This window comes from Notolepis coatsorum (assembly GCF_963971535.1).
Source record: "Notolepis coatsorum genome assembly, chromosome: 3".
Classification (NCBI taxonomy): Eukaryota; Metazoa; Chordata; class Actinopteri; order Aulopiformes; family Paralepididae; genus Notolepis; species Notolepis coatsorum.
In genome coordinates, this window is record NC_140167.1 from 155,743,751 (window position 1) to 155,765,529 (window position 21,779).

The 21,779-nt window shown below is 42.0% G+C and overlaps 1 protein-coding gene across 1 annotated transcript in view; it reads right to left on the bottom strand.

The window, feature by feature from the left end:
* Nucleotides 1–21,779, bottom strand: part of LOC311225398 (uncharacterized protein) — a gene marked incomplete at its 3' end in the record, with an annotated part of 134,380 nt that overhangs the window by 25,499 nt on the left and 87,102 nt on the right. Inside the window, exons 15-21 of the mRNA XM_084310661.1 lie at nt 20,465–20,611; nt 14,054–14,262; nt 8,485–8,618; nt 8,210–8,330; nt 4,273–6,900; nt 2,416–3,698; nt 946–971 (exon numbers count right to left, since the gene is read on the bottom strand). Of these exons, the coding sequence (XP_084166787.1) occupies nt 946–971; nt 2,416–3,698; nt 4,273–6,900; nt 8,210–8,330; nt 8,485–8,618; nt 14,054–14,262; nt 20,465–20,611 (4,548 nt within the window). The remainder of the gene's footprint in view (nt 1–945; nt 972–2,415; nt 3,699–4,272; nt 6,901–8,209; nt 8,331–8,484; nt 8,619–14,053; nt 14,263–20,464; nt 20,612–21,779) is intronic.

Consider the following 21,779-nt stretch of genomic DNA (forward strand, 5'->3'; position numbering starts at 1 on the left):
ACCAGCCCTCCTGCTCCACTACCATCACCAACACCACCACCCCTTACCAACACCAGCCCTCCTGCTCCACTACCATCACCAACACCAACACCACCACCCCTTACCAACACCAGCCCTCCTGCTCCACTACCATCACCAACACCCCTTACCAACACCAGCCCTCCTGCTCCACTACCATCACCAACACCACCACCCCTTACCAACACCAGCCCTCCTGCTCCATTACTATCACCAACACCACCACCCCTTACCAACACCAGCCCTCCTGCTCCACTACTATCACCAACACCACCACCCCTTACCAACACCAGCCCTCCTGCTCCACTACCAACACCAACACCACCACCCATTACCAACACCAGCCCTCCTGCTCCACTACCATCACCAACACCACCACCCCTTACCAACACCAGCCCTCCTGCTCCACTACCATCACCAACACCACCACCCCTTACCAACACCAGCCCTCCTGCTCCACTACCATCACCACCACCACGCCTTACCAACACCAGCCCTCCTGCTCCACTACCATCACCACCACCACGCCTTACCAACACCAGCCCTCCTGCTCCAACACCAACACCCCTTACCAACACCAGCCCTCCTGCTTCACTACCATCACCCACACCATCATCACCACCAACTAGGGATGTCCCATATTATCGGCCTACCGATATTATCGGCTGATATTGGCATTCAAATGTAATATCGGAAATGATCGGTATCGGTTTAAAAAATGTATTGTCAAAAGTATGCATTATGTTGTGTTAATTCCAGGACAAGAGATATGTAATGTTAATTACCTGAAATTATGCATCGGTATATCGGATATCGGTAAAAAAGCCAATATCGAACATCCGTCAACCTATTAAAACATGTCAAGCACCCCAACCACACATGACGATTCCTGCAGGAATTATCTGGTGTATAATTATAATGACTTACCTGACTAGTGAGGCCTGCCACATTTCCTGTAATCAAAGAAACCCCCAGTTTATAAAGGTGACTTTGCCCATGAATATACCTAACCTCTCATTAAGTCATTCAACTGGCATCAATGAGCACTACTAAATAACATTGATTTGTTATTCCAAGGATTTTACTTTTTTCTTTCTCTTGAAAACTCGAGCTGGGGGCCAATAGTGACAGTGATGTGCATGGCATTTTACAGTCCATTTGGCAATACTGTGCCATGATTTTTTATATTTTCAGAGGAATTGTTAAATGAGTAAGAGAGTTGTTTTCTGGCAAAAGTATGCCCAAATGTGTCCAGAAATGGTGGTTAAAGGGAAACTACACTCAATTTAAAAATGCATACATGTTATTCCTCTGGTCTAAGACAGCACAGAAATATTAGTGAAAATGAGCAACTCTCTCCCAAATACAAAAACGAAACTTGTGATGTCAAGTATAAAGTCTGAAGCTGCTCCATGGACAATGAATTGGGAAAGATTGTATAGATGACACTGAGAGTTCATAGGTACATTTCCTGTTTCAGAACTATGACCACTATTATAGAATAAAACATTTGGATATTAAAGAAAAAAGAGAAAGAAAACAAATGTCCTGTGGGTCCACAAAATCAGTCTCCCATCCATTGTCAACGGAGAAGCTCCAGACTTTATACTTGATTAGTTTGATTCTTCCTTCTCTGGTTTCTGGCTTTTGGAGAGAGTAGCTCATGTTCACAAGTATTAATTGAACTGTCTTAGGCCATGGAAATAACATTATTCACGTGTTGAATTTGAGTGGTGGTCCCCTTTAAGGCCCCTTCCCTGGAACCACATGTAGCTTGCCTGGCTTTGAATCATAACAGAACCTTCTCTCCCTTTCAGCCTTCCTACTGTCTCAATAAGGAAGAGAATACTAAGGGGTGGGCCAAAGACTCTCCTTTATAAAATATAACGTATGGCATCCAGAGTCTATGGAATCCAGAGTCTATGGCATGCAGGTCACCTACCATGCTGTGTTGGTCTAAAGTGCGTAGACCATTGGTTTTTCGAACCTTTGCATGTCAAGGACCCCAAATGGATATGTAACAAACCGTGGACAGCCGTGTGATCGTTTCTGTCCCAGGGACCCCTGTCTGAGAACATACTGTAGTCGTTAGATATGATTTAGTTCAGACTTCCATAACCGTCTATACTGTAGGTGGGGGGATAACCATGGAGAGAGTGAAACCTATGAATCAGAATCAGTCATTTGTATACATTGGTAAACATTTAACTACTCCCCATTTTCTATGGAGACCCCCCTGGAACCCCCTCAAGAACCCCCTCTGACCCCACTTTGAGAACCAATGGTGTGTAGACTGTCTGGTGACAGATTATAGAATGAAATGCCCATGGCCATCTCCACTACATCACTGTGCATTAGGACAGTACATGTTGCACACCTACTAAGAAGCTGACTTGCCTTGGCTGGTCTCCAGGATTAAGTTAATGATGTCACCGATGGTAGAGATGTAGGCCTGGGTTGTGTTGATTAGGGGCAGGAGGTTGGACTCCAGGATGAAGTTAGTGATGTCACCGATGGTAGAGATGTAGGCCTGGGCCGTGATGTTTGGGGTCAGGAGGCCAGACTCAAAGATTACTTGAATGATGTCTTTGATGGTAGAGATGTAAGCCTGGGCCATGTTGCTTTGGGGCAGGAGGCCAGACTCAAAGATTAATTGAGTGATGTTAATGATGGTTGAGATGTAGTCCTGGGCTGTGTTGATTTGGGGCAGGAGGTTGGACTCCAGGATGAAGTGAGTGATGTCACTGATGGTAGAGATGTAGGCCTGGGCCGTGATGTTTGGGGTCAGGAGGCCAGACTCAAAGATTACTTGAATGATGTCCCTGATGGTAGAGAAGTAGGCCTGGGCCGTGATGTTTGGGGGCAGGAGGACGGACTCAAAGATGAACTGAGTGATGTCCCTGATGGTAGAGATGTAGGCCTGGGCCGTGATGTTTGGGGGCAGGAGGCCGGACTCAAATATGAATTGAGTGATGTTAATGATGGTAGAGATGTAGGCCTGGGCCATGTTGATTGAAGGCAGGAGGCCAGACTCCAGCATGAAGTTAGTGATGTTAGTGATGGTAGAGATGTAGGCCTGGGCCGTGATGTTTGGGGTCAGGAGGTTGGACTCCAGGATGAAGTGAATGATGTCCCTGATGGTAGAGATGTAGGCCTGGGCCGTGATGTTTGGGGGCAGGAGGTTGGACTCCAGGATGAAGTTAGTGATGTCACTGATGGTAGAGATGTAGGCCTGGGCTGTGGTGTTTGGGGGCAGGAGGCTGGACTCAAATATGAATTGACTGATGTTAATAATGTTAGAGATGTAGGCCTGGGCCATGATGTTTGGGGGCAGGAGACCAGACTCATAAATTAATTGAGTAATGTCCCTGATAGTTGAAATGTAGTCCTGGGCCGTGATGTTTGGGGGCAGGAGACCGGACTCAAAGATCAATTGAGTGATCTCACTGATGGTAGAGAAGTAGGCCTGGGCTGTGATGTTTGGGGGCAGGAGGTTGGACTCAAAGATGAATTGAGTGATGTCCCTGATGGTTGAGATGTAGTTCTGGGCTGTGCTGTTTGGGCGCAGGAGGCCGGACTCAAAGATGAATTGAGTGATGTGAATGATGGTAGAGATGTAGGCCTGGGCCGTGCAGTTTGGGGGCAGGAGGCTCTGGATCAGTTCCATCTCTTTGAAGATGCTTGGGAGAAACAAGAGACATCATCATCATTAGCATTAGGTTGTAAGCGTTAAATGAAAGGTTTAATTCTGAAAAGCCCTAACATGCTAATTGTGCAATATTAGCACAGGTACAGGTGCATGGGGAATATATCCTCTAAAATGTAACTATTTTAAAAGCAAATGTTTTTAAACAGACAATAGAGGCCATGCACAGAATGTTTGTGTAATTATCCTTCTTCCTGCATGGCTGCCTGTAACATAGCAACCATTGTTTTGCACATGGCAGAGGCAACAGTTGCTATGTGTTGATATCTGAGAAATATATCAACAAAAACATAATGATTTGGTGTTTGATTACTGGATCTTGTAAACAGGTCACAGTAGAACAGTAATAACATGATTTTCCAGTGTTCTACCTACTTTACCACTGCACATAAATTAGGCATTTTCTTTTGAAAGTGGTTACTAACAGGCATAACATTCCGTGCAAAGACTCTATAATATTCAATAGTGAGTGTTACTATCTTGTGAAAGTAGGTGTCAAATGTGTCCTTTTCATCCAGTGAGAAACTAAACATGCAACCTTCACTCACATCTCATTCCATTTGTCTGGTCCGCCGGACATGGAGACAGTCTCCAAATATGTGGTTGCCACTTGGATTCCAGCCAGTAGGTAATGGGCAGCCACCTCGGGTATTGTCTCTTGGACGAGAGCCTCAGCTGTCTTGAGGATGTCCAGCGTAATGTTACGTGACGCAGTGTCGCCCAGCTGTGGGTTGACAATGAGTCGGAGCGAGTCCTGCAGAATCCCCAGGACTTTCTCTTGGGTAGTTGACGGTATGGGTCCCGTCACCGCAGTCAGGCTCTTCATCATAATCTGGGCTGCTTCTAAGATGGCGTTGGAGAAACGGACACTCTGCAAGCCACCTGGCTGCTCTGCGGCCATGAGGGCACTGGTCAGGGCCTCGGTGATGTGGCCGATGGCAGACAGATAGGTCTGCTGCTCAGGAGTGAGGACGTGAGCCATGGTCATTAGCAGCCGGTGAATATCCCTCCCTGGAGTGGAGATGTTCATGGAAGGGCTGCCCCACTGGAGTGTGCTGGTTAGGACCGAGGTGACACTGGGGTCTCTCATCCAGTTAACTATGAGGTCCAAGTATTGGTTGATTTGGTATTCAATGACATATAACTCAGTGTTGTTGACGGGTGATGGAATACCTATGCCCTGCCAATAGCCCTTCAGATTGTCCAACTGAATCTCCACCTGACCCCGGAGAATCGCGACGGCTGTCTGCCCGATCATACTAACCCCTGTCCCGTCTATGGGGTAATGGAGGTTTGTGAGCAGTTGCTCAACCTTTTCACTAACATATAAAGAATAGTCGAGCTGTGTCAGCTGCATAGCCACTTGCATTTCTGTCACACTGTAAAAGAAATCAAGAAGATCTGCGAAGGCACTGGTGCTCGTGACGTTCTCCAGCTTCTCCAGGTACCACTCTGCAATCTCCAGGTAGACCTTCTGAGCATGTAATGGGTCCTCCATCAGGGTGGCATTGATGAGGTTAAAGGGTTGCATATTGGCAGCTAGTTTTATCAGGCCCTCGACCACGCTGATTTCATTCATGATCTCAGAACTGTTCAGGTGGTTGAGTTGGAGGCCCAGCTTGACGCTGGCCAGGGTGCTGTTGAGGACCTGTATGGTTGACCGGTGTGGATCAGAAAAGTCCAGTTTTACAAGATTAGAGATGGTTTTATTGACAATCAATGGGATTGGGGAGAGGATGGCCACCTGGTCTTGAAGAGCAGGTATATTTGTGAGGAAACCAGTGATGCCAGTGACCAGGCCCATCACACACTGGGCTGGTATGACTGGGGACTGCGGTGGCATAAAACACTGGCGGACATTGATGATGTCCACGATAGAAACCATTAGCTCATTTATATCAGAAGCTCCAACCAGAGCTGAGATGGCCTCCAGCTCATCCAGAGTGAGGTCTGATTCCCTCAAGGCAGCCAGGACATCAGACACAGTGATGTTTGGTCTTGCCAGGACCAACTTCAGGAAATAGAGAGTCTGGTTGAATGTTTTGAGATAAGCAGCATCCCTCTGGGTGAGGCTAAGGGTGACCAGGGTGGCTGTCATGTGCAGGGCTTCCTCGTTCTGCAGGAAAGGTTTGAGTGTTGGAGCTATGGTGATGGTGAAATTACCTTTGGCTTCTTGCACCAACTTTACAATCTGCTCCAGAAATGTGAATATTTCTGTGACTCCCGCCACACAGTTCTGGCCCTGTGCTGTACAGTGTGACATTTGGTTAATCACTGTTTGCAAATCCTGGATGAGACCAAAGGCAAGCTGCTGGACTTCATAAGGGAGGATGGCCAACATTTTCTTTATTACAATCTGTTGGGCAGCATCTGGCCCGGCCTGATTGAGATTCTGAAGGCCTTCGGGGGTGAAAAGCGTCAGAAGGTCCATGGCAACCAGGTAGAGGTCAGTGACTTGGGCTGTGCTCAGCTGCCCATTGGGTAGCCAGAGCTGATCAATTCTCCGCAGCCTGAGAGCACTAGCCAGGAACTCTTGCAGCTGGCGAAGGTACGCCAGAATGATGTGCGTCGGGTCACCATTGGTTGCATTCGTCACATTTTTCAGCAGCTCCATGGCATGAAGAATGGACTCTACAATCCCTGCTGAGGTCAGGTTGGTGAAGGGACGGATGGCCTCAATTAGATGTGCCATTTCCTCCGGGCGGAGAGAGAGAGAGTACGTGATCAGGGTTTGTCCCATGCTAAAAGACAGAGGCAAGGTCAAGTCCAAGGAGAGAAGCTTCTTCATCAAGGACTCCAGTTCGGGCAGTAAGGGGTCCGTCTCGTTGAGGTTGAAGATGTGCCGGTTGTGTCTGGCTAGTTTCACGGCGACATCAACCAGCGTGGAGATATTGAGGGGACCCTCACCGGAAAGCAGCGGTATCAGGGGCGTCAGGCCCGTGGACTGCAACAGGTTGTAGGTGAGGGGGAGCATGAGGTTATCATTGGAGAGGTCACTGTCACTGAGGGTGGTGATTTTCTGAACATAGCCATCCAGCCTATTCACCAGGTTTACCAGGTGGGCTGAGAGAGCTTCGCCACCATCTGTGATTTCTTGGTTGAGAAGCGATGCTGCCAAATACTTGTAGATATCTCCATAGACATGCTGCAAGAGATTCACTGTAGCTTTGACACAGCTGTGGAGAGGAGAGAGGAAAAAAGAAAAGAAAAAAAAAATCACACTTTGGTATCATCACTAATACTGGCAACGTTTACAATAATGTGACTATTGAACTTACTGTAATTAAGGCAAAGAGTCCGATTAAGCTGTTTATTTGGTTCTATAAAATGACAACTCTAACTTTAATGATTACATTTACATACGTCGACCTAATTCTGATTAGCAAGGGGACGTGTGTTTTGTTTTCGATGTATTCACTCCGGCTGCAATTCCAATCCAACCAGGACCAATGACATTTTTGCTCAGCATCAATCGGTAGGTGGTGATAGGAAGATGGGGTCTAGGTTGAAAATAACCCAAATCATCCTTTAACAAAACACATCTATTCATTAAATAAACATGTGGCTTCATCAAAATACCCTGTATCAATGACCCCAGAAGGATCACAGCCATCTTGGGGTAGCTTACAGTTTGCTTCACAAGTGAAGTGTGAGCAAGTTGTCTTATCAATGTGTAAACACAGGGGCGCTCTAGTAGCACACCATGTAACGTGCTGCGTCGCCGGGTCCGGGTTCGATTCCCGGACCCGGCGTCCTTTGCCAAATGTCTTCCCCTGCTCTGTCTCCCATTTCCTCCTCTCCCTCTCTCTCTACAGGACTGCCCGGTAGTACGAACCAATACAAATCTACAAAAACACATATATATATATAAAAAAAAAAAAAAAAAAAAAAACACAGTACAGGTGCCGCAACGATTCGCCTTCAACGCCATAATATGGACAATGTTGGACAATTGGACAATGTTGGACAATGTTGACGCAATGGGGGAGACAGATGCAGAAGTCCTCGAAATGGCATTTCAAGAATCGAAATAGTCAAAACATCAGGCAGAATACACTATCAGAATAACTAATTAATTAAAAACAGATTGTTTTTCACCACTGTGGTTTTCATGTTTTGAAAAAGTGAATTAGTCATCAGTTCATTAAAATGTATTCCTAGCAATCTAAGAAAGTAAAAATGGTGGCAAAGTGAAGAAGGTGAATTACCACATTGTATTGATTTAGAAAAAAAAAAAGAGGACAATTAATTAAATTCCCCTTGTGTGCCCTCTGCTCAACCAATTTAGTTTCTTGTTGACTCCCATCTTTCAAATTAGATGAGATGACAAACATTTCAAAGCCAATAATAGGTTCTAATTCTGGAATCTCTCTCACCCTCAAGCGAGTGGGATTCATTTCAAAGTGGGCAATAAAACAAAAACAACAGTATATTTGTGCTATTAGAGCCACAGGCTTCACATCTTGTTTATGATCTGAAAATTACCTGATCAGAAAGTCTGGTTTGTTTGGAAGTGTCAGCAGACCATGGGCTGTTACTTGAGCAAACTGCGGCCAATTCAAGCCTGTGTCACAATAAATGCCAAAGGTGTTGGCATCAACAGAACCTGAAGAGGGAAGAGGAACATTGCACAACATGCACAATATAAATATGCAGTATATATACAGCACTGTTGTACATGCTATTGTTTAAATATGACATTTTGTGGGGACCTGCAATATTATGGCCCACCAGAGGGTGTATGTTGGAGATTAACTCACAGTTTGGTGGCTGGGTAGTGATGCCAGGCTGGTAGTTGACTATCCAGTAAACCATGTGTACATAGGACTTTGCCTGCGGCCACAGGTCACTTGTCTCTAAGCTCTCTCCTAAAGTCCCCATGGCCAAGACAACTCTGAAACAAACAGCAGAAGATGGCAAGAGTGAGCCTGGGGTTGATGTTGAGGCTGGGGTTGAGGTTGAGGTCGAGGTTGCTCCAAGGATGAGGTAGACGGCACAAAAAGCCACATGTCCATCTCCTCCTACATCATAACATTATATGACGTGTGTCTTCACCTACGCATTGTGACTGGGCAAGAGGCATTCGATGATTGCTTATGAACGCAATATAGGAACTTACACTCAGCCTTGCTTACTCTAAAAACCACGAATGAACTGCCATGTTAAAAGTATGCAAGCAAGGACACAACAAGACATAAGCATTAGCAGACAAGACACAGTTATACACAAGACATAAGCATTAGCAGACAAGACACAGTTATACACAACAAGACATAAGCATTAGCAGACAAGACAGTTATACACAACAAGACATAAGCATTAGCAGACAAGACACAGTTATACACAACAAGACAAGCATTAGCAGACAACACTAGAAATCTTGTTAATGTAACTTTAATAATTTCTTCACCGTCAATATGCAATTTCACTAGTTCAGAATTATAATGAATCTTACCTGCAAATATCATATAATTTAATGCCAATCATTTTCCCAATAATTCAAGATGGTTGAAACTCCAATATGGTGGACTTCATAGGTCCTTATGGCAAAGTTGCATGAGTAGACACATCTCTGGATACCAGTGTCATGACTGTATGACCAACTAGGAGATAAACTAATTTGAAAATGTAAAATTTAGCCTGATGGTGGTGCTAGAGGAAATGTCATGGGGTCACCAAAATCAATAGGCTTCTTCCTCTAGGGCAGAGGTTCCCAACGTTTTCAGGCTGCGACCCCCAAAATAACGGTGTCAGAGACCCCCACTATTATAGGAGGTGGTTGAAACATGCAAACGTTCAAACGCACATGCACTAATAAGCATTGGAGGCTTTTAACCAGGGCCGGACTGGGGAAATCATTCAGGCCAGGAAATATAGTGCGAAATAATAGCCCCCAGTAGGCCACTTTTTAAGGGGGGGGTTTTCCCCCACCAGGAAAATGTTTGTTAGAAAGAAGGAAAGACGGAATTTTTGAATTTGTACCCTTTAAATGCCAGTGTTTGTGATGGCATCACAAATTATTGTAAAAAAAAAAACAGGCTAGCATATGTTAGGGTGACCATATTTTGATTTCCAAAAAAGAGGACATGCTGGCCCCAGCCTCGAGCTACTTAATGATACTTTGCACAATCGAAGTGGGCATGGCCACCTTCATTTCACTATGTCTTGTGTACTGTACTGTATGTGATGAATAAACCTCTTGAATCTTGAATCTCTACTCAAAGTTTACTCAAAGATGCCTTTATTGGAAACATGCACCCAGAAAAGTGGCCTTTTTTTTATACTTGAACTTGAGGACTGCATACTTTTTTGCAAAGCTTATCTTTATACATTATGCTTATAGCACATGCATAAGCCTGGTCTCTTTTGAAAGATAACATTCTGAAGTTACTAATGCAAAAAAGGAAAATCACTTTTAGTGCTAATGAAATAGAGTAGCATATAGGTCTGAACTTGAGTTGAACGTGACCTTGTGTACTCACATTTTTCTGCAGTGGTTGCAATATCCCAAATTTAACCACATAACATGCGCCCAGAAAAGTGGCAATTTTGTTTTACTTGAACTTGAGGACTGCATACTTTTTTTGCAAAGCTTATGTTTATACTTTATGCTTATAGCACATGCATAAGCCTGGTCTCTTTTGAAAGATAACATTCTGAAGTTTCGTACACAATAAAGAAAAATCACTTTTAGTGCTAATGAGTAACATAGGGCTGAACATGAGTTGAACTTGTGTACTCACGTTTTTGTGTAGTATAGTTGCAATATTCCAAAATAATATATATATTTTTTGTATAAGCTGGAAAACACCGCAAATCCATAGCCTGAAGGGACATGGGCCTGAAGGGACATTAACGTGTGTTGTCGGGCCTTACAAATACATTTGATTTTGATTTGATTATCAATAAGGTAGGATATCTGGAACACACAAACACACTCTTTTTTAAATCACATGCCATGAAACTCTGGGACCTGGCTGAATTTAAGACTGCACAAATCATGTTTAAAGCACGAAACAATTCACTCCCGGGTAACATCCAAAAATTCTGTTATAGAGAGGGGGGTTACAAATTAGAGGAGAGTCTAACTTCAAGAAACAGGCTGTTCATTCAACAATGTATGTATATTTCAGTTTGTGGAGTGAATATGAGTTGCATAAGATAATAGAGTGTGAAGGTATACTGAATACTGTCTATCTTTATGTCATGTATGTCATATGTTATGATGAATTGAAAATGGGGGACCCTGATGTAAACAAGATGAAAGTCTTTCTCTGGTCTGCATCCCCTTAACAATTGTGTGTATTGAGCCGTACTGTATTGTACCATTCTGCAATCTGTTAATAAAGTTTTCAATCAATCAATCAATCAATCAATCAATCAATCAAGGGGGTAGGAATACATACGTTTACACTTCATTCTATACTCCTGCTTGTTTGTTTTCTAATCTGTTTATTACTTGTTTTTTATTATTATTTATTTTCAATTTATGTTCGAAATAAATAAACGCATTCATTCAAGATATTGTGTGAGCAAAAGTATAGTTAATTTACTCCCTCGAGTCTGGCCCCGCGCGGATCTCGCAGCTGTGCCCGCACAGTGCAATACTCCAATTCAGCCATTGGCAATTCAGCCATTGGGTGGGTGGCGCTGCTGAGCGGCCCTCACAGCGGGCCGTCAGCGCGCGGCCCTGAGAGCGCCGCTGGCTCTGCGGCTCTGCAGCTGTATGCTTCTCCGGGAGTGATAATCTCGTGCGCCATGTAAAAAGTTGCACGCCTGACATATCGGCATGTAACTCGAGAACCGAGGCACGGATTTCGACGATTCAGATGGCATTCGAACGGCAACGAATAGCGCTTTAATTCGGTTATATATACATATAATTATATGTTCTGCGAGAAATGCAGCCCCGAGCCTTCAGATGCTCGCAAAGGGCCGTGAAACTGAAACTGAAACTGAAAAACAATGAAACCCCGGACATTCCCATGAATTTATAAACCCCCCCCGGACGCCCCGGACAGGGCGTGAAAAGAGGACATGTCCGGGCAAAAGAGGACGTTTGGTCACCCTAGCATATGTCAATGATTAGCAACAACACAGATGTTTATGGATTTTTTGTTTTTTTGTAATATCAGATTGAAAAAAATACTCACTCTTACCATTAGGGGACTAAATTGTCCTCTTCAAAAACGCCATAAAAATATTATGTTGAAATAATTTACCACTTTTTCTTTCATGAAGCTTTTATTCAACTCCAGCCCTAATCATAACCACCACATATTCAATTAATTTTATAATTGTAACCCTTTAACTCATTGAGCGCCACACTGTTTTTCCATCTGTACTGCCTGGTGCCAGCGTTATTGAAAATGTTCACGATGTTTGCGGACCCATCGTATATTCTATATTATAGCTATGGAGATAATAGGCTCATAGGCTCATTTGACAGGCACCATTTATAGTCCAACATTGACAAACCAGTTCATTTCTACATACTTTAGTTTGTGTGCTATTCCACGCTAAACATTGCCCCGTTCAAAATAATCCAGTCTCGTTTCTAGATAGTGAGATATGACGTGTTATATGCATATGCGCAAATCGTTCGGGTTGCTCGCCTGAAACCTATATTATTTCCAAATCATATACCATATATAGATGTTTCTTCACAAAATCATCAAGGGGGGGGGGGGGGGGGGGGGGGGGGGTCGTTTCACGAAGCTGCGATCGTTACCAAAAGCATGTTTTAGGTTCGGTAAAATACGACACTGTGATCAATACAAGAGCATGTTTTAGGTTCGGTAAAATATACCTAAAATAGACCTTACCTTAGTCAGAAGGTACTCCAAAATGAATAGTCCATGTAGTTCCATCGCGATCGCAATTACTCGTGTGCATTGGGTCTGGCTATAATACGGGAAACAATAGGTTTCAGACGAGCAAATCTCCGACAGATGGCTGTGTGCTGATTCACTTTGAGGGGGAAGGGATTCCTGCAGCCGGAGGTACCAGGCACTGAAAGACAACTTAGAGACCCAGTTCAAAAGGTAGGCAATACTGCCACCTGTCGGGATTCGATCGCCATTGCAATTATAACGTAGACAGCGGTGCCAGGGAGACACAGACAGGTCCGTGCGAGTGTTTAGAATGGGAAACTAATAAAAAAAAATGTAAACTAGTTTTTGGCGCTCACGGTTGGATATGAAACACGAGAATACTCGTTTTTGGTGCAGAAAGAGTTAAATGCCAGTGTGTAATGGAATCACAAATTATTGTAAAGAAAAACACACAAAAAGTGAAATATTTTCAATATATCAAATATAAAGTAGATTTTTCTGGGGGGGATTATTACAGGCTAGCATGTGTCAATGATAAGCAACAACACTGATTTTGATGGATGTTTTGTTTTTTGTAATGGTCCTGCCTCCACAAATCATATGCTGCTCCATTTGTGTGTGTGAGCGAGAGAAAGAGAGAGAGAGAGAGAGAGAGAGAGAGAGAGAGAGAGAGAGAGAGAGAGAGAGAGAGAGAGAGAGAGAGAGAGAGAGAGAGAGAGATAGTTCTCCAACTTGTGTGAGTTTAGACTGCGTTACCCTCTGTTGCAGTGATATCCTGGTTGTTCCCCACCTAGGTTATCTAACTATCGCGCCTGGCCTGCTTCTGAGTTCAGTGGCCTGACTGCACAAAAAAAATTATAATAATAATTATCCTTTTTCCCCCCAATACATTCTGGAAATCATCTTGCGGCTGCTTGCCGTTTTTGTGGGAACCACTGCTCTAGGGGCCATGGATGTGCACAGCAAATTTCAAAAGATTTGAATGAAAGCTATTGGAGTCATCGCATTCACACTAAAACTCTGTGGCGGCGGTCGTGGGAAAATCCACAACATTCCAGACAACATTCCTGTCGTTCAGGGATATATATTGTAATCACATACTCAAGGACGCGTCAGACCCATGGAACGATATGCAAGCTAGCTCTCGTATTGTTCCATGGGTTTGGCGTGTCAGGATAGGATAGGCTATTGTGATATTGTGGTTTGGCACTAGTGTGAGCTGACCAGTGCCAATGTCATAACACAATACAGCAGTCTTGCTTACTGTAGTTGTGAAAAGGAATAGGTTTGGTAACTAAATTAAAACCATGACCATTATATGGTATTCCTTTGATTTTGTTTCTACATTGAAGCGTGTCACTCTTCAACATGTCATTTAGTTCAACATGTGAAATTATATATGCACTCACTAAATAACTGCAAGAATGATAAGAAGAGACTTGTGCAGATCTTCATCTGAGGGCTTCATTCTCTATGGGCCAGGGTTTTAACAGACCTTTGCAGAAGAGTCCCAGCGAGATCGTAGGTGATGTTTTGTGGGAGAAAGTCCATCCAGTAATTTACACCGAGCTCACTGGCAAATTTGTCCAGAAACAAGCCAACGTTTGCACTGGAAGTGGCCAGCCTGTGCCACTCAGAGAGAATCATGGGAAGGGTGATCTCATAGGTTGCTTGGCCCATGATGGTCTGGTTTAGTTCTTGGACCTGAGGAAACACAATAACAAGACAACATGGATTGAAAACATACTGCACAGTTGCATCTCTGTACAACAGTGCTGTATATACCGCATATTTACATTTATATTCTTATATGTACTGCATATGTATATATATATACAGTATATATACAGTATATATACAGTATATATATATATACAGTATATATACAGTATATATATATATATATATATATATATATATATATATATATATATATATATATATATATATATATATATATATATATATACAGTATATATACAGTATATATATATATATATATATATATATATATATATATATATATATATATATATATATATATATATACATATTTGTCGGAATATACCTGCATATAACCACTCTTATACACCTGCATATAAATCATAGCTCTGAATGATGGCATGTACAAATGCTGTATATATACCATATAGGGCTGTCAAAGTTAATGCTTTAATTTTGGAGATACATTTTTAGTTTTTTTAATCTAGATTCATCTATGGAGTGAACATTTTTCAACGTTCTGAACTTTCAGCAGTATCTTTGCTTGTTCTTTTTTTGCATTGACTCATGCACCTTTTTGAAAATCATCTGACATGAAGCTGGAACACATTTTTGTTGTTAATGATTTATATTACTGGTAGTTCATACAAGACATTATCGTCCTCTAAGCCAGGGGTTCCCAACCTTTTTTCCCCCAGGGACCCCCAAACATCTCTGATGAAATTCCTGGACCCCCCTCCTAATAAAATACCATAAAATACTTTTCTTTTGTCATTTTAATACTTTTTTTTGTCATTTTAATAACAAACTGCTTATACACAGGCATATGCATCATAATTAGACCCACTATGCTTCTTTGACTTGTGCCTTCAATCAACAAATCTCATCTTGCACCATATGTATTTCAAAATGTTGGCCAATATTCAAATCCTGTATTCATCCTCTCAAATCAGGCCCTAATGGTGAACGGTTTGCATTTATGTTGAATGAAGTAAGAATCCACTGCAGTAAAAATATCCTCACCCCAAGTGGTGGTAGTAAGGTTGACTGACATGAGAATGTCCTGCTTCAGATCCTCATTTTCGATATACTGCACATAAACGATGAGCACAGCCTCGTCTGCGACAGTTGTAGTTTCATCAAGTTGTATGGCAAATGGACCCTTTCTAAGCTTTTCTGACAGCTGCTGCTCGCAATCACTTGACATCTTATCAATTCGGTCTTTCACTACATTGTTCGAGAGTGGTACTGATTTTAGTTTATCCGCCGCCTGTGGGCCGCACAGTTTCTAAACCATTTTGATGCAGGCTGGTTTGATGAGCTGCTCGCCAATATTGTGCGGTTTCTTTGCTTTTGCAATTAAAAGCGAACTCAAAGGAGGCTTCGGTAGCCTTCTGTAAATCACTGCCACCCCTGCACGCTACTCTAACATCAACAGGCTTGTTTGCCTTGAGAGACTGTTCTTTCCTCCGAAAAAAGTCCGGATCCTTCCCAACGGTTTTTGGGTGCTTAGACGCCTGATGTCTCTTCAGCTTGCTGGGCTTCAGGCTCGAGTTTGCCAACTTTTCTCCACAAATCACACATTCAGGTCGTTTGTCTGGTCCCTCAGTGAAGCCCATGGTGATGTCATTTTCGCGATTGCTGTAGGTCCTAACTATTTTTGCAGATGAGCTGCCGTCATCTCCTTTTCGTTTGTCACACATTTTCGCCTCTGGCGGCTGACTGCAGACGAGCCGAGAAAGTTAACTAGCGTGCTAGGCTAGCTACGGAAAGTGATACAGTCAACTGATTCGCGTTTTAGCGGCTACCCGGTAGCCTACTGTTAACGTTCAAAAATCATGTCTAGATGTTTATTTATTTATCTTTATTTTTTATTGTAGTGGAGAGACTATTCATACTTCTGATGATAAAAATATGCTAATTAAATATTAAAATAATTAAAAATTATAAAAAATAAATAAAAAAAAAGACCTCAAATCATCTGTGGTCTGGCGGACCCCCTGCGCCCCCTGGCGGACCCCCAGGGGGTCCGCGGACCCCAGGTTGGGAATCACTGCTCTAAGCCAATCTGCACTTTAACATATGCCTGGGTTGTTTTTATTTCTGTTAGCGGATTTCTGTTCTGATATTAGAAAGAGGTCTAGCTGAGTCAATGTTGATGGTTTTGTTGAACATTTGTATTTCACAGGAGAGAAACTGTATTCAAAGAAAACTATTAAAATAGTCTTTGAATCTAAATATACTTTCTTTGTGTTGATTTTACATTAATTCCATGATTTTACTCAAATATCTGTTACAAGCTTCTGTCTTAAATAGAATTTATCTAGATTAATCTAGATTAATTACAGAAAATTGTGTGATTAATTAGTAAAAAAAAATTAATCTATTGACAGCACTAATATATATATATATATTATATATATATAAAATCACCGCATATCTATCCACACCTGTCTGTACCTTTTACATATTGGTAGATACTATATCTATGTCTGTACATATCCTACTCTTACTAGTTACACTGCTGGCCAGTATGACTACTACCATACTGTCTTTACACCTGCATCACTGTACATATTATACTACAAATCTGTACACTACACTCAGTAGTACTAATTTGTATATTTTGTACCCAGTTTAATCACCTGTACATTGTATTGCTGTTGCACTTTACTGCTACATTTGCACTCTGGTTGGATAGCAAACATATTTTCGCTACTTCCTGCCGGGCAGCAGTGGGGGGAAAGGTTAGAGAAGTGGGCTTGTGACTGGAAGGTCATTGGTTCGAATCCCTGGTCATGCAGGGAACTCTGTGAGGGAGAAGTGAATGAATAATGCTAAACAGCTACCGCTCAAGGGGTGAGAGGGTGCATGACGCTGAGTCTAAGGATCATAAACTATGCTTACTCTTCAATGACCTTCACACAGGTCTCGCACTGTATGCCAAGAAGGAAATTAAAGAGGGTGTGGAGTGATGTGGGAACAAAAGCACTCACTCATTCACACTGTGGATACTCCTGCCAAACAAGCACAACTACTAAACATTCTGAAGACATAATTTGCCAGTAGTAATACATTTATGGAATCTAGGCCAGATGTTATTGCCAGATATAATTACTCATCTATTATATAACCTAGGAAGTGTCAACAATCCTGTAGGTCTACAGTATAGACCACTGCACTTCCGCGTTGCGCAGATTGATAAACCTAGATCCCTGGACAATCCAGGGCCCCGTTCCCCGTACCTGGATAACTGAGTTAGCCGGATAACTTTCGGTTAAGTCTGACTTAAGCCGGACTTTCCGGTTCCCCGTACCTGGATTGTCCAAATCACCATGACAACAGATCCAAAAGTTTGAGCCTGGTCGAAAGCAGAGTTCAAGTTCAAGTTAGCCGGAGAACCATCGCCACGCCCCCGCAAAGAAATGACAGCGCGTTTCCTGAAATTATTCCCACAGTCTAGGATCTGCTTTATACCATTCTGAATTACGTTTTTGTGCTCCATTCTTCCAGAGGGGGCTTTTGAAATGTAAAATAGACCCAAAATGCTGATACTAAATTCACTTTGTCCTAAATAATGCACGTTATATACCGTGGCGCTCGCTCGGTGCAACAACAACAAAATAAAGAATATTCTAAACACGGGTCTCTCGTTCATTAATGTATAAACAATGAATTTATCCCATCTGGCACAGTGGCCCAGCGGTAGTGCTCAATCCTGGCAACCCGGCGACCGGTGTTCGAAACCCTGTGTTTCCAATATAATTTTTTGGAATATAATATTAATGATTATACGCAAAGGTAGCCTAGTTTCAAGTTAAAATATTATGAATCTACATGCATTGAGGATGTCATTCTTTATATAGCTCTCAACGTGCACCAAATTGAATTATTCCTATATTGCAAAAAGAAGGAAAAGACTAGGGTTTCGAACCCCGGTCGTCTGCGTGAAAGTCAAAAGAAGAACCCGTTACACCACAGTGGAGATAAGTAAAAGATCGACCACACATCAATCAATGGGTAAGAGAGCCGTATCGTAATTCTGTATAACAGTTTAACTAATTATTTTCGCTAGCAAGATCTCATTTGATTATTCAATCCAGCAGGCAAGTTTAAAGAAATATAATCTGATTGATTGAGGTAATGAGGGACTTAAAATTAGCCTATAGATAACGCATTTAACTTGTCGGCGAGGCGATTGAGCCGTACTGCAATATGTTAATAAAGTTTTAAATCAATTAATCAATCAATGCCGCTAGAGAATCAGGATCTCTGCTATCGATACGTGCTGGCTTTTCAACTGGAGCGGCCGCGCGCACTTATCCTGGGTCTCAAGTCTGGCTTGAGTTAACGAGACTGAATCCACCTTCGAGGAACAGGAAAATCCCGGCTTCAAACATCGGGTTAACTGAATCTGGATAATGACATCTTGATCGACTTAGTTGAACCAGGTACGAGGAACAGGGCCCAGAGAGACTCCGTGGGCAATCTGCGTATGCGGAGTTCGGGAGTAGGTGCGGGAAAGACTTGGGATTGGTCTCTCCGTGTTCAGGAGACTCAGGTGTATAAAAGTATATTGGATCTTATGTCTCCAGCACCCCAACAGCTGTAGCTACAACCACTTAATGTCAAGGCTCTCATCCATATTCATTCATTTTCTCCCCCCCTCTCTCTCTTCCATGATTTCAGAATACCGGAAGTGTTGCGGTGGTCTATACTATACTGTACACTATTTATCTTGTGTGTGAAGTTCCAGTCATGCCCAGAAAGCTAGTAACGTATTGGGTTATATGCATGAACTAAACACATTTTAACCAACTAAAATCACCACTACTAAACCACATTATCCATGAGGCATTTACATTTACATTTACATTTAGTCATTTAGCTGACGCTTTTATCCAAAGCGACTTACAAGTTCTGTGCGACAAGACAGCAAGAAGGGTATAACTCTATCAGGCAGGAACGCTGATCTGGAATCAACATTACCTTCTAAGTTGCTATGAATGAACCAGGACTTTGGTAAGATCGTGAACAATATGACTCCATTGCTGCTTTGACCTCAGAACTTCCTTTTTTCCCCCTTTACTTAAATTGAAAGTATTAAATTAAATGTAATGACTTAAATTCAAAGTTCCTTATACTGAGTGTCTTTCATTATCCCAGGTACCCTGAGCACCTGTTTGTTTTAAATGCATACCTATCCTTTCCTCAATTCCTGAGAAGTTGACATATATATATATATATATATATATATATATATATATATATATATATATATATATATATATATGGATATATAAAGAAACATATATACTCTACTATTATATACAACATATATCAAAGGCATACAGCACAGTAAAAGTACATATCGAGATATCCTACTGGCTCCCCTGAGAATGTAAAGGCCATTTCCTCTAAGGCTGTCCCGAATGAGTAATTTATATATATAATGACTATTATAAATATAGTATAAATAGAAAATCATAAGCACATCTCTGGCATCACAATACTATTCATAAATATATTATGAATATAAATAAAACAGGAGGGAAGACTGTCAAGTTTTAAACTGGGATACCAAACAGAGAAGGTAAAGACGACTTTGAACTGTTGAACAGTAATCCAGAACTATTTTATTGCACTGTAAAATATATATATTTTTTTATATTCTATTCTACAATTGTATTGCACTGCACTATTGCACTATTTTACTCTGTCTATTTTATCTTACTCTTTTTATTATTGTCTATTTAAAACTGAATCAAACCATAAACAAGGTGGCCTGTTGGGATGTTAGATCATAATGTAAAAAACTGTGATTTTATATGTCTGCACTTTATGTGCTCATTTTACGCCTGTCTTTTTTCTGTTGTGACGCACTTTGAGCTGCAGTTTCTGTATGAAAGGTGCTATACAAATCAAGTTTATTATTATTATTATTATTATTATAAATATACTTATATATAAATATACTTATAAGATATAAGCACAAGATTTAAAGAGGTAGTTCCATATGACTGCATAACATTTTACAGCTTTGTCAATTAAGGTGGCTATCTGTTCATGCAACACGATTTTATCATTATTAACATTAGTCACTATTCGCACTAGTCGATGAATGAATTAGTCAATGATCCCTATCCACAAGGACATTCTTAGTAATATAACTACTGATGTTTACCTTCTCAATCAATGGCATCCAGTCCATCAGCAGGGCTTGCTCCAGGCTGGAGCTGTTTTGGCAGATCATGGCCCTCCACAGTCTGGGGAGCCATTCAAAGGACCCCAGGAGACGCTCACACGTTAGCGGGCCCGTTGGCCTCGTAACCTAGGAAAATGGAGAGTACAGAATGTCATTGGTTGGATTTAGATTAGTTTGATCGTTTAGATTATCGGTAGATGTGTTGTTGTTTTTTATGCTTAAAAAGTAATTAGTCATTTAAAAAATAATAAACACATGTCGACTACTGCAAGAGCATCCTTTATGGCTCACCAAACAACATGATATGATATGATATCACATAACATCCTCAATAAACTCCAATACATCTAAAACTCTGCCGCCCGCATGCCATTGCTCACCTCCACCCGCCACTCTGACCACATCACCCCTGTCCTCCACAACCTTCACTGGCTCCCACTCTGACCACATCACCCCTGTCCTCCACAACCTTCACTGGCTACCACTCTGACCACATCAACCCTGTCCTCCACAACCTTCACTGGCTCCCACTCTGACCACATCACCCCTGTCCTCCACAACCTTCACTGGCTCCCACTCTGACCACATCACCCCTGTCCTCCACAACCTTCACTCTGACCACATCACCCCTGTCGTCCACAACAGTGGCGTCGTTAGCCCTGGGCTTCCGGGGCTTTAGCCCCGGATGTTTTTCTCCTAGCTTTTGTTTACATTTTTATTTTTATTTTTTTATGGCAGCATCCCCATTGTCTGTGCTGAATGTTTGTTAGTGTTTGGTATTTTTCTTTGGTTTTTAGTACTTTTAAACATCGATTTTTAGCAAGTAGTAGTTTGCATTTGATCCTATATAATTTTTTCATTCACCGATTTGTGGACTTTTTTTTTTAGTGTCTTGAAAGGCGCATTATAAATCAAATGCATTATTATTATTATTATTATTATTATTATCATCCAGGAGGGAAAATACACTTTGGATAGTAGGGAATGCATCTCTGCCTGTCCTGGCCAGGAAACACTTTGCAACTGTGATCTCCTCTGGCAGTAGTTGGATATTGTAATGTGTGGCGAGGGGTTGCAGCAATTCCACTGAGAGAAACTGGTCTGAGGCTGGATAACATGCCTGTATGCCTCTCATACGTTGTTCTCCAACTCATGAGAACCTGCTCTCAAGCTCTTGCAGCATTCTGTCGAGGACTGGATAGAATAGTCTCTGTCTCAGCTGATCTCCATGAGGTCTGAGCTTGTGCCACAAGATGACTCAACTACATACTCGTCCATCCTTTTCTGCTTCCTC